The 12,712-nt window shown below is 43.5% G+C and overlaps 2 protein-coding genes across 2 annotated transcripts; both read left to right on the forward strand.

Annotated features, from left to right (window-relative positions):
* Positions 1 to 501: 501 nt before the first annotated feature.
* PtA15_8A540 (uncharacterized protein) lies at positions 502 to 1,213 on the forward strand (the record flags this gene model as incomplete). Its single annotated transcript, XM_053171981.1, has 3 exons — positions 502 to 528; positions 610 to 1,090; positions 1,158 to 1,213. 3 exons carry the CDS (start codon positions 502 to 504, stop codon positions 1,211 to 1,213), a joined length of 564 nt encoding a protein of 187 aa, XP_053023190.1.
* An 8,687-nt stretch (positions 1,214 to 9,900) lies between these two features.
* On the forward strand, positions 9,901 to 10,284 carry PtA15_8A541 (uncharacterized protein; the record flags this gene model as incomplete). Its single annotated transcript, XM_053171982.1, has 2 exons — positions 9,901 to 10,121; positions 10,209 to 10,284. 2 exons carry the CDS (start codon positions 9,901 to 9,903, stop codon positions 10,282 to 10,284), a joined length of 297 nt encoding a protein of 98 aa, XP_053023191.1.
* Between the last annotated feature and the right edge of the window lie 2,428 nt (positions 10,285 to 12,712).

Raw genomic sequence — 12,712 nt, forward strand, 5'->3', positions numbered from 1 at the left:
GAGTGTATCATCGGTCACTGCGTCTGCATCTTGGTCGGTTACAGATCAGGCGGAAAGTTTTCCCAGTTTAGTTTCAAGGAAAACACATTTAGGTTGTCTTGTTCTCGTTCCAAGGGCAAAATAAATAAACTGTACATCTGTATATATTTAGTTCTGATGGGCAATAGCAATTTTCAATTCACCCATAAATTTCAACTCAATTCTAGGGATTGTGAGGAGCACGGACTGGGGGCATGGTGATAGGTGTGGCCTAAGACTGATGTTAATGTCCACTCCTCCCGCTGGCCAAGCCGCACTGCAGCCGAGTGAAACTGCGTCACAACATATCGCAGCTACCATATTTATGTGTGCTGTTTTAGAGATGCTCAAGAGCTTTTATACCACCCATTCGTACCACAAATTGAATCAAGATTATCGTTAATTGTATAATAATTTATCATTAAGCCCTTGTCATCTTACGTCCAGACTATACCTTTGCTCTTCTTTCTTCAAAGTCCAACCATGTTTCTTTTAGTAATGCTTGCAATAGTTGAGTCATATTCATTTCTCTTGTCTCGAGTGAGTCCTCGGTGGACCAGGCTGACTGTGTCATAACTCTACCACTGGTAGATTGCCGCGCCGGTCAGATTCGCCAAGCCGGCCGAACTCTTGGCGGATTCCAATATGGGGTGTTGGCAAACGGCCGAACTAGGAATGCCCGGAAGAAGTCCCTTGCCCCATATCAATCAGAATCACCCGACTCGAGCTGGCTACATGCCCAAGAAGTTCACCAATATACAGACCACGCTCGGTGCGAAATCCTTGTATATGAAGACCGGTGAAGCGGCGCGACTCCTTGAAAATAATCTGTTCTCTCCAAGTGGCCGCGAACTAAACGATTCAATCAATCGCAAGCTTGCAACCAGTCCGACTGATGAACCCTTGGGGAATGAAAGAAGCGTTCAAAAATGTGGAGCTACGGAAACACATCCACATGATCAAGTTTTCAAGGATGCCAAGACCAGTCAGCCAAGCGAATCCGAAACGTTCGGGCAGCCTTCTGAAGATGAAGGTGTCAGGATACTTGAATCAGACGCTGGATGTGCAATTTGTCAGGAAATATTTCTGGAGCCCCGCAAGAATCCTAAGGGGAAATCGGAATGGCACTTGATTTCCAGCTGCCCCCATTGCATGGCATGCTACCACCGTGACTGCCTTCGATGGTGGTTTCTAACTAAACTTACTTGTCCATGGTGCTATAAATCATTTTCTTTACTGTCTTCGGACGTCGCACAACGTATTGACGCTGGTTCTCGCAGATTCACTGGTTATTTTGCTATTTTTGCTTCAGTCGTGCTCCTGTTCTCATATTTTGCTGGTTATGAGACTCCGGCATAGTAGAGAGATTGATTATCAACATTAGTTTTTCAAACCATTGCCACCTTCATCCTTCTCAACTAGAAAAAGATAATTTATCAATAAAACTGGCCCTCAAATATTCTCAGTTTTAGAACTAAAGTCTACAGCTAGAAAAATATAGATTTATTTGCACAAATAAACTGCAAAATAATCTCTGGTAACTGGCAGTAGTACTAGGTATCAGTAGTTTACTCCAACATTAATTGTTTCACAACTGCAAATTATTCCAAAGTATTTTTTTAGCACATTTAGTATTACTGTACATGTACAATGTTAAAAGTCACTGTGCATTGCAATTTGAACCTTCAAAGTAACTGGATGAATTCCCATCACATGTGGGGCCCTGCAGCTGTGGATATAGACCCAAGAAGTCTAGATTTTTGCAGGGAAATCTAGCATATGGGCTCCAGATCACTTCTGGAAGGACCTCAGATCTCAACAGGAAGCCATCCACCGTTCAGTATGATTTGAGTTGAAAGATATGTTCCATCAAAGTCTGCAAGTCATTTCCTCAAGAAATTTTTAGGCCCTGTTTGGCAGGACCCAGCATCATATGCAGGAAAAAGCTGCGGGGTAATAAGCCCAAAGACTTTTTATGAACCTGATTGGGTTTATTACCAGGCTTTGATTATCTTACATGGCCATTTGGGACAGCTGCTGTCATATTGCCAGCATACTGTGAAAATTAACAATGCATTTTGCAGAACAGAAAGTGATTTACTTGGGCAGGATTTGAAATAGCAAACTTAGCTTGAAGCTAAGACACTATACTAGAATTGCTGCCTTTACTCACTTGGCTACTGCTATTAGGTTTAGTGTGGGCCCCGCAGCATGGGCTCTCATGTACATGGATGTCAAAATAATTATGTTAGATGAATATGCAACTGGAAATACTTTTTTGAAACATTAAGAAAACTTACTTTTGCTTTGGGATCAGTAGGTTTGGAAGCTGTTGGTATTGTTTTGGGCTTATAGTGATTGATCCACATCTTGTGTGTGAGGGAAATTGTATATATTCTTTATCCCAGCGATCTTGAAGTATTCATTCTGGAACAAGGGTTGGAGGACTTTGCTGTTGGACATCAAGATGGTTGCAATTCAGTTTAACAAAGAAACATGATACAGAAAAAAAAAGGAAGATAAGAAATGGAAAATTACTCATAGCCACTCTGTAAAGGGGTGAGCAGTTGGTTTATTTGTTAGTAAGCTTCAACCCGCCACAAAATGCATTCCTCAGGACGGGAGGTTAAGATATTTTAGCTACATATGATTGTTGAGAGAGGATTTTTTATTTGATCAATGAAGACCACCACATGCAATAACCAAGGTGATACTTCAACTGAAACCTGAACCTTTATTTCAAAAAACGGCTGCAGTACTGCAGCCAAATCAATAGCTAATTCAATTTTTCTCTTGTTGATTTGATATTTCCAAGCAAATTCATATTTTTTATCCTTCTGCCATTCAATACTAAGAAAGAAACCATCATTTTTGGGCCAATTTGATGCAGAATAATAAAGCCACATTGTAGAGCAAGTAAAAGGAATAGTGCAGACAGGGGGAATCGAACCCGCATCTCCCCAATACATGCTGGGTTGCTCTACCATTGAGCTATATCCACAGGTTTGAGGTGCACCAACATATACTACCCCTACACACATATCCAAACTTGTATCAGTGAGTGAAACCTGATGATGCTGTTGAGTTGAATTAGAGTTAAGTTCCGTTGTGTACAGAAATCTTGTTCAATATTATGTGTTTATCACACTTTTCTTCTTTGAAGTCAATAAACACTGCTGTTGAGTTTGGTGATTTTTTCAGCCTATGAGAAATTGCACCAAACTAAAGGATAAACGATGCATCAGGGGACTTATTATCCAAGAGTAACATGAAAAAATGAACTTATTCAGCTCACCTTTGCAAGAGTTTTTCGGTAACTTCATGATGTGTATTGGTCAATGTTTTCATCTTTGTCACTTACATCTTGAATTTTATCAGATTCCAATTCTTCAATTTCAGTGCCTTTTGTAATCCCCTCTTTGCAATTTTCATCTTTGGATTTGCTATGATCTTCTGCATCCTTCACTGCAAGAAAAAGTCAAGCAATTGCTAGCAGTTGACATGTGGGTTACTGCTGTGGAACTGCTGTTTTAGCTCCACCCAAACACACATATGCCTTTTCTGCACAGTCACTGTGCATTGAAGCCTGGTCAACCGTAAGCCTTGAAAAAGGCTTGTGTAATACAAAAAGTTGGCTTGGAGTTCTTGGATGTCAACTGCTTGTAGTCGCTTGACTTTTTCTTGCAGTTCTTGGTGTACCTAAAGAAATTAAATCAATCAACTCATGAGAAGGATGCTTAATCAAGGCAAAGTTGAATCCTTAAAATGCAATCTGCTATTTGCAATCATTGGGTTTTGAGTCAGCATCAGATTAATCAGTCAATTAGGACTGCTTTCCAGTGTCTTTTCCATTTAGTCTTTGTGTTCCAAAAGGTCAAAGGATTGCTTTTGCAATCAGATTGAGTATGTGGGTAAAGCAGTGTATCCATTGAGATTGTCCTTTGAAGTGGGGCCACTTCAGATTTTTCAACCCGTTGTGGTGATTTATATAGGCATGGGTGGTAGAATGTCCACTTGGAGATAGCACAGGCAGGAATGCACAGAGCGGCTCAGGAAGAGTGCCTTCCAGTGACATAATCACTGAGGATGATGTCAGAAAAGCATGTTAAGAAAGCTTACGGAAATTCGCGCGCGGATGGAATACACGGATTGCAGATTGCGGATTTTGGATTGGGTATTTGGACCGGAGCCGAAAGACAGGGCTGGACTGCGGCGGACTACACACATGGACTGGTAGCAGCGGCGCATCAGCAGGTGAGCCACGTCAGCTGAAGCGGGTGGAACCGGGGCGGAGGCCCTGGTGAGAGACTGACTGGCGGGGGCTAGACAGAGGACGTTGGAGATAAGCGGAGTCTGGGACAACGACGTGCGGAAAGTGGGCGGAGCTGAAGGACTAGTGCGGGAAAGTGTTGGATATGCGGGATTGGGTGGGAACGGTGAAGTGCGTGGAGGGAAGGACGGGGGAAGGCTCACGGTTCCTTTTCTCTTTCCCTTATCCTACTATCCTATCATCTTACGGATTACTCATCATTGTACTTACACTTACGGAGGTACTAGAGTATTAGGAGAGTTATACGTGACCTTATCTTTACTTACGGATTTACTTGCGGATTCTGTGCTTGCGGAGTGCAGAGCTTTATTCACTTGCGGATTGTTACGCTATAGATCAGGCTCAGAGAGGAGCGCTGAAGGCTAGCGGAAAGTAGCAGTGCGGAGCCAAGTCACCAATAATCACACAGCTTGGACACATATATTCTTGAAGAGGGCGGTTAGCAGACATTTCTACTGACTTACCAGCCTTTAATTCTCACACAGTTTACCATAACATCATTATTTGAATCATTATCTGGCACAATTTCATAAATCTGGCCAACCCAAAAGATATAATTAGATGAGTACAATCAGATAAAAGCAAAACAATCTACCTCGCTTGAGACACCAAATATTTCAACAAACATCTGCACTGTTTCAGCCAAGTATTTGCCTGTGTGGCTGTGGGATAACTTGATGAAATCAAGTGGCATAGATTCAAGCTGATAATTCCCACTGGCCTGCTTGTTAAGCCTGTAGATTAATATACCAAGAATTTCAAACCCGTTGGGTTATTGCCATGCTTCCAACCTAAGATATATACAATGCACCTATGTGGTTCTGATGACCAGAAAAAAATCCCAATTAAATAAATGAGGGCAATCAAAGGGAACGAAGAGATAGAAACAGAAGTGAACCCTCCTCACCTTCAAATCCAACCTGAAAAATTCATTTACTGTGGTGTAAAGGAAATGAATTGCTTTTTAGAACATGTGTCAATTGGATAAGTTCTTGAGGACAGTTGCGCGCAAGATGCTCTGGAGGCTTTTTTATTCCAATGCAGAGAATGGTTGTGCAGCCTCTACACACCAGATCACACATTATTGTGTTACCTGCAACGGTGAAACGGTAGGGTACATGTATTGGTATTTGCTGGTATTGCTATTTTTTTTGAGTCCAATAAACTGTATTGGTATTGGATCAAGTCACCAAACCAATACAATCCATGGTATTGTATTGCCAATACATTCTGATACAATAAACTAGGGGGGTTCACGATTGAATTTTACTAAACTTTGGAGGCAAATTTAAGGCTTTTATGAACAAGATTTTGAAATTTTGGGAAAATGCACAGTAGCAGGTGATAAAGTTCAATTGTTGCAACTTATCAATTTTTTTAAAAAATGTTCATAAACACCTTAAAATATGTCCCAAAGTTTTGTAAATTTCAATTGTGAACCCCCCTATTGGATTGAGCGCCAATTGCCCAGAAACGGTGTTGTTTTTTTTAGACTAGAGGCCAAGGCGGCTTCGCCGCTGCACTCTTAAGGAAATTTCTGGCAGCCCATCTTAGCTCACAGTGCCACAAATACACCACTGGTTTATTTTTTCCAAAATTAGGAAATTAACCCTGCCTGAAGAGTGCAAGGGATTCTTGTGAAGAAAGCCTGAATCAGGAGGAAGTTAACCAACAATGAATTGATCCACAGCTATTAAGGTGTTCAAAGTTGAAATCATAAAATTTTTAATACATCCCACTTTCTTAAATCCACAAAATCCTAGACCTTTGGATCTAAGTTTTGGGGTGTTTTTTTCTCACAAAATGGCAAAAACAGCCTACAAATATTACAGTACATGGTGAAATCCCCAAAGGCACAAAGGCCCTATGGATGACCCTCCAGCTGTGCCGAAGCAACGAGCAAAAGTGGGCCGGTTGTTAGAGTAGTCCAGAAAGGCCCTAATCAAGTGATTAGTGGGCTCCCAGGGAGGGGGTAGGACGAAACCGGATCCCCTGGGGGTACACCACGGGTGCAAAAAAATATTTTGAAAACCAATTTCAATGGTTTTCAAAATATTTCCAATACACTACGTGTTGGACGTCCTGAGGAACGAGTCGGACTAACCGGTTTCAGATATTTTTGAAATATTCTTGGAACTGCCTCAGGCGGTCCTGAAAATATCTCAAAAACCCTCTTGGTCGGAGAAATATTCTGCCAACCACTTCTAATGGTTTTCCAAACCAATTTGGTCCGGCCATTAGTGTCAAAAACCGTTTTGGTTGCCAAATCTGTTTGGATATCCACAATCGGTTGGCCAAATGGTTTTGATAACAATTTTGGTGTGCCAATTGGTTTGGATAACCAGAAATTGTTGGCAAAATGGTTCTCAGAACCATTTTGGTCGGCCAATCTGTTTGGATGACGAGTTCGGCGGGCCAATTGGTTTGGATAACCAGAAATCATTGGCCAAATGGTTCTAAGAACCGTTTTGGTCGGCCGATTGGTTTGGATAACCAGAATAGCACTGTTCACGTAAGCTAAACATCAGCAAGATTGAAATAAAGTTTATCCCATTGTGCCAGCCAGTTTGGCTGGGAAAGTATGCTGATGTGTATCTCTCACATGGTCATAGATTTCTTACGTGAACAGTGCTAATGGGTTGGCCAAATGGTTTCAAGAACCATTTTGGTAGCTAGAAATATTCCTCCAACCCTCATTGGTTAGAGAGAATATTTCTGTAATCAACTTTGGTTTGGGCGTTTACTGAAACCTTTTTTGTTGGCAGAATGGTTTCAAAAAAGGCAGATTGTTGGATTGCCTCTTTTACTGGGTGCAATGGTTTATAACGAGTAGAAGGTAATAATGCAGTCTCAATGTTGTGGAAGCCGCAGATGGAACACTTAAGAGCACGGTAAACAGCAGACAGGATCGAGACAGTATCACATAGAAAAACTAGCTCTCTATGTCATCCATAGTGGTACCTTGTCCACCAGCTTGCGTTTGTTTGTTTGTTTTTAATCAGCAAGGTCTTTAGCCAACACAAGCAACTGATTGTCGTGCCATCAATCCGAAATCCCCAGAGGTTGTCGGGGTCTTTTGCGAACAGATGACCGCTCAGCAGCCCACCCAGGAACCGGATAATGGGCTCAAAGATCTGCACCTTTGAGTCCAGGTTGAGGCTTGCGATCTGCTCAACAATCCACATCACCGCTAGTCGGAATTTCGCCCAACCACCAAGCGTTATGTACAAATGTATCTAGGACATCAATCAGGGACATCGAGATTTTTTTTTTGGGAGGGGGGATGAGGCGGGGTGTCAGCTTTGGGCGCTGGGAGTGTTCTCTCGTCCGGTCAATGTGTGCTTGCGTGCAACAGTCACTTACCGACCAGGAGAACCGGTTCTTGCTTGCGTGCAACAGTACCAACCACGAGAACCAGTGAATATCAGAGAATATCATAGACAAGATCCACAGCCTGGTCAGATCTTCGTGATGCAAAAGATAGATAGAGAGAGAGACGGGCGTACTTTGTTGTCTGATAGGCGCGCAAAAGATTACCCAATCTAATGACGACAGAAGCCAAGAGAGAAGGGGTCTTAAAACAAAGAGGGACAAAGTTCTTTGAGTGTTTGAGATGGAGGCAACTGGGGTAATATTTTCAAGCCCCCGGTCGGAGAAAGCAACTGGGTGGATACATATTTCAAATACAATATATCAAATGGTATAAATGGCTGCGCAGCCCGCAGTCCTTGGCCTACCACGATTGAGTTTTCAGAACTGCCTGCCCATGTCAGGACAGTTCCAAGAAATATTTCTGGGAACTTCCATTTGGTTCTGGGAACCGCTCTGCCGACATTTTTGGTTTTGATATCCTTTACACCAACCATTTTGGTTTTCAGAACCAATCCCACAACATTTGGGAAAAAGTTGTGAGATTGGTTCTGAAAACCAAATCTCTTAGAGGACGGTGGTCATTCTCTCACAAAATGGTTTTGGGAACCAATTTGGTAACCAATTGGGTTCCCAAACCAAATTCAGACCAATTTGGTCCCAAAAACCACTATCCAACCATTTTGGTTCTCAAGACCACCTCGGAAACTTTTAGTGCACCCGTGGTGTACATACCTATGCAAGTTGCTCTCCTTTAAATAAGCACTCCGGTGAGTTTGCAACAAGCACTCATCACCGCACACCGTACCACAAGTTGCCAATGCCTTGTTTGTTACCAGTAGCCACTGCTACCGTCACCGTACTTGCCCAGCACCTTCCAAGCACTGCGGCAACCAACTCAGCTATACCTCCATTTACGCCAGGTTTGTTTCTCACCACAAGACACCGCCTGCCTCACCTGTCATCACCCCACCCATGGCTCATTCACCAAATATCGCAACTTGGACTCATTCTTCATCCACTCCTCCGCTGGCTCTGGTGCTTACGGGATCGTCAAACATGCCCAGGAGAATTGCGCAGACGGACAGCCAGTCGGCTCGCCGCTGGTGATCAAGTACATCATCAAACAATGAATCCTTGCCGAAGCCCCACAAAGTATTCGGTCCGGGCCCAATCAAGACATTGACCACACAGTACATGAAAGCCAGAGACTCCAAAGGCAATAGTACGCCTGTCGAAACAATCCCTAACCGGACTGACCTTATTCAGCTTTGTGCAAAGGAGAGGTTTTTTTTTCTAGACCAAAACCAACCAGAGGCTTGCCTTCATTGGTTCAACCCAGCCTTGACCCCTCTGGATTTTTCTTCTCTCCTCTCGACCTTCTTTGATCGCGCTTGCTCGCCTCCCTTCTGTCTCAAGGAGTCAACCCAAACAGCGCCTCTCCTTTTCTGAACTCGACCGGAAAAACAGTTACCGTCTTCCCATCGGAGCCCCTTTTCCTCCTCTTGCTTGGACTTGACTTGACGATCAAACACCGGCCCCTTTTGGATCCCATACGGTGAAGGTCCGAGGATTTCTTGGTCTCTTGAATGTACGGACGGTTGGTTGATTGGACGAAGGTCCTGTCAGCTGAATGATCAACACGACCTGGCCGGCCTTGCCTCCGTTTTTCCCCCAGCCAGCCACTCCTACCCCTGTCATTGAAAACAGACAGTCCAGCTCAGCAGCCTCGACCAGCTACTCAGACAAAACAGACGACGGACTCATTCAAGGCAGCGGTGACCCAAACACAACCCTCAAAGTGTCCTTCGAGCCTTTGGATTATTTCAGACGCCGCCGTCCCTCCTTCTGACCAATCGGAGACGAACGATCACCTTGAATGACCCCCCAGATGCTTGTCCCTTGCTCTAGACGGACTACCTGACCCACACCTCCGCCGAGGACCAATCCTCATTAACCTGCTCGACTAGACGACCGCTGAACCAAGAACTTATGATTCCAGACCCCACGACGGCCACGTAGGACCGCAGGACCGATATCCGAGACCCCGGACCTCTCCCCCTTCCTCGACGGCCACACAGGACCGCCGAACCGATGCCTCAAACTCCCCAACTCCCTTGACGGCCACACAGGACCGCCAAGACGATCTCTCAACCCCCCTCTCTGGCAGGATTCAGCCAGACATGTCCACCTACGCCGGCTGGCCAATTGACACCGCTAACCTCCCTCCCAACCCACTGAACTTGTTGACACCCGTACTGACGGAACGACCTACTGAATATCAGGATCTTAAAGACAAGAATATCATCTGCCACCGGCATGGTAATGCCCAACTGATTGATTTTGGAAGCGCTGCCTACGTCAGAGAGGGCAGCAAGTTCGAGATGTTTTTGGGTACATTAGAGTGAGCATCAATTCCCAGGTTTTTTTTAGTAGGCACATCTTTCTGGATAATTGTTGACAACATATAATTTCTTCTTGAATATAAAAGCTTTGTTGCTCCAGAGGTCCTCAAAGGCATCCCAAACTGCGGAAAAGAGATTGATATATACGGGCATTGGGGGTGATTTTATTTCTGCTGATCACCGGAGAATGTTTGTTTTAGAACCCCAAGGAAGCCACAAAGGGGATTGGTGAGGGCAGCCAAGGGTGGCCAAAGCTCAAGACGCAACCCAACAGCATTTGTTTTTCATAATGTTCTTGAGCTCTGGTGATGACCCTTCCTCTACTGAAGTTCATTGGAATCCGCGCAGTTGTAATGAAATTCAGCTTCTCAAGGTGCTTCTCTGTTGGCTTAATCTGATCTGTAACTGAATTTTGGTGTGTCATTGATAGTTCAGTTACTCTCCTAGAGCCACTCAGCTCTTGACAGTTATTCACACTGCAAGAAAAACTCTAGAAACTGCTTGCAGTTGAGATGCAAGAGCTCAAGGCAAGCTGTGCCTCATGCAAGAATCAAGCACTGGTTGATTCAATTTCCATGCACATTGCATAATTTATGCAAGAGGGAGTCTAAGGTACAAAAAACTGAGTACAGACTCCAAAATACTGAGTTGATACCTGTGCAAATCCCCCTTTCATGTGAAAATTCCCCTTTCATGTGCACATATCTCTTTCATGTGCATATATCCCTTTTGTATGTATTGACCCCTTTCATAATGTGTACATACCCCTTTATGTGCACATACTCCTTTCATGTGCGTGTATCCCTTTCATGTGCATGTATCCCTTTCACAATGTGTATATACCCCTTTCATCATGCTTTCACGACCCTTTCATGTTTACATGTCCCCTTACATCCTTTTCAACCCTTTCATAATTCAGATTTACATACCCCTTTGATGGTTACATATCCCTTTCATGTGCAAATACCCCTTATTGCACATACCCCTTTCATGCATACATACCCCTTTCATGCATACATACCCCTTTCATCATGTGTACATATCCCTTCTATGTGTTAATACACCTTCTCACATTCCCCTTTCATATGTACATATTCCTTTCATATGTACATATCCCTTTCATGTGTACATACCCTTTTTATGTTATTCTGGCTGGATTCAATGGCCCATGGAGTGTTTTATAAAAGAAAATAAAAGGGTACTCAGGGCAATGCTCATTTGCAAGGTTGGACATTTGTCTCAGCCTACTGCATGAGCTCTACAGCATGTTAAGTATTGAGATGCTGAACAAGGTACACACTGAAGGTGCACCAGCATGGAATTTGGGTGCTTGACTCCAGCTTGAGCTGAGGCTTGATTCAAGCTTGCTGCATCTCAACTGCAAGCAGTTTCTAGAGTTTTTCTTGCAGTGTCAAACTCTTTGAAATTAAGTTCACTTTTTTGTACAAGCTCAACTTAGCCTAAGCTGTTTCTTCATCATCAACAAAACTACAGTCCTGCACTTTATTTTAGATTTTATTTACATCCTTGGACTATTGTACTGGCCAGGTCCTGGCTGGGAGGATCAGTGAAGCCCTTGCAATAATTGGGTCCTTGATCTTTCATGAGTCAAGCTACAATAAACTGAGCTATACTTCCTTGTTTTTCTTGATCCCTGGAGCCTATGGTATCATGCCAAGCTTGGCGGCTTGGATGGCAGAAAATAGCAAGCCACACATTAGAAAAGAGAGTGTATTTGCCTGTGGAGGAATGGTGGCAAACATAGGTGGGTTGTTCAGCATTTGGGTAAGTCAACCATGCCTGATTCAACTATGCAGGGAGAGAGAAATAGAAATAGAGGGATAAAACATGGACACTTTGTAACTGGATTCAACCCTGAAATAAGTACACATTCCTGTTGTGTGAACTTGATGTAAATTGAATAAAAAATGACATGGTGATTGGCAAGTAGATACTAAGATTGAAATACATGGTTGGTGTGTGTGCATTTCTTTATGGGTGGGGTTGTTGTTAAATTAATTGTAGACTCTATTTGACAAATGAGGGCTTAGTACTCAAATTTCAGTCTTTTCAGCCTTGGAAGCAGATGTGCTGAAGGGAATTCCCCTTGACGCTGTCAAACAGGTTCTGAAAACAGAACAAAATGATAAATTTGGTAAACAACTTTACACTGGTGACATGAAAAAAAAATATTGAGTAGTTGCAAATAGTGGAGACACAGTGGCCGCTTATCCTGTGGGGATATGCAGTTGGGAGACATGAGGGGTAAATCCAGGGCAAAGGAGCCGGATGGCTGGCCAAAGGAGATTGTGCTGCATGAGTGTCAATGGGAGACCTCTGCCAGATCATGATTGTGGGTGTCACAAGCTGTCAAAAAATGAGGTTTGCTCTCATTTTTTCACAGTGGGATTTTCCATGCCAGAGACCACTTTAAAAGGGGGGGTACAATCCAAGTTCCAACAGCAAGGAATGGGCTTGCGGGGGGTGGGGGCTTACACCCTGCAGCGGCGTAGCTGCGTTGGCCTCTAGTAAAATCATAAAATCATAAAACTTTCAAGTGATGATTTCATATGTACCATTCTAGAAATGT

The sequence above is a fragment of the Puccinia triticina genome, chromosome 8A, assembly GCF_026914185.1.
Source record: "Puccinia triticina chromosome 8A, complete sequence".
NCBI lineage: Eukaryota > Fungi > Basidiomycota > Pucciniomycetes > Pucciniales > Pucciniaceae > Puccinia > Puccinia triticina.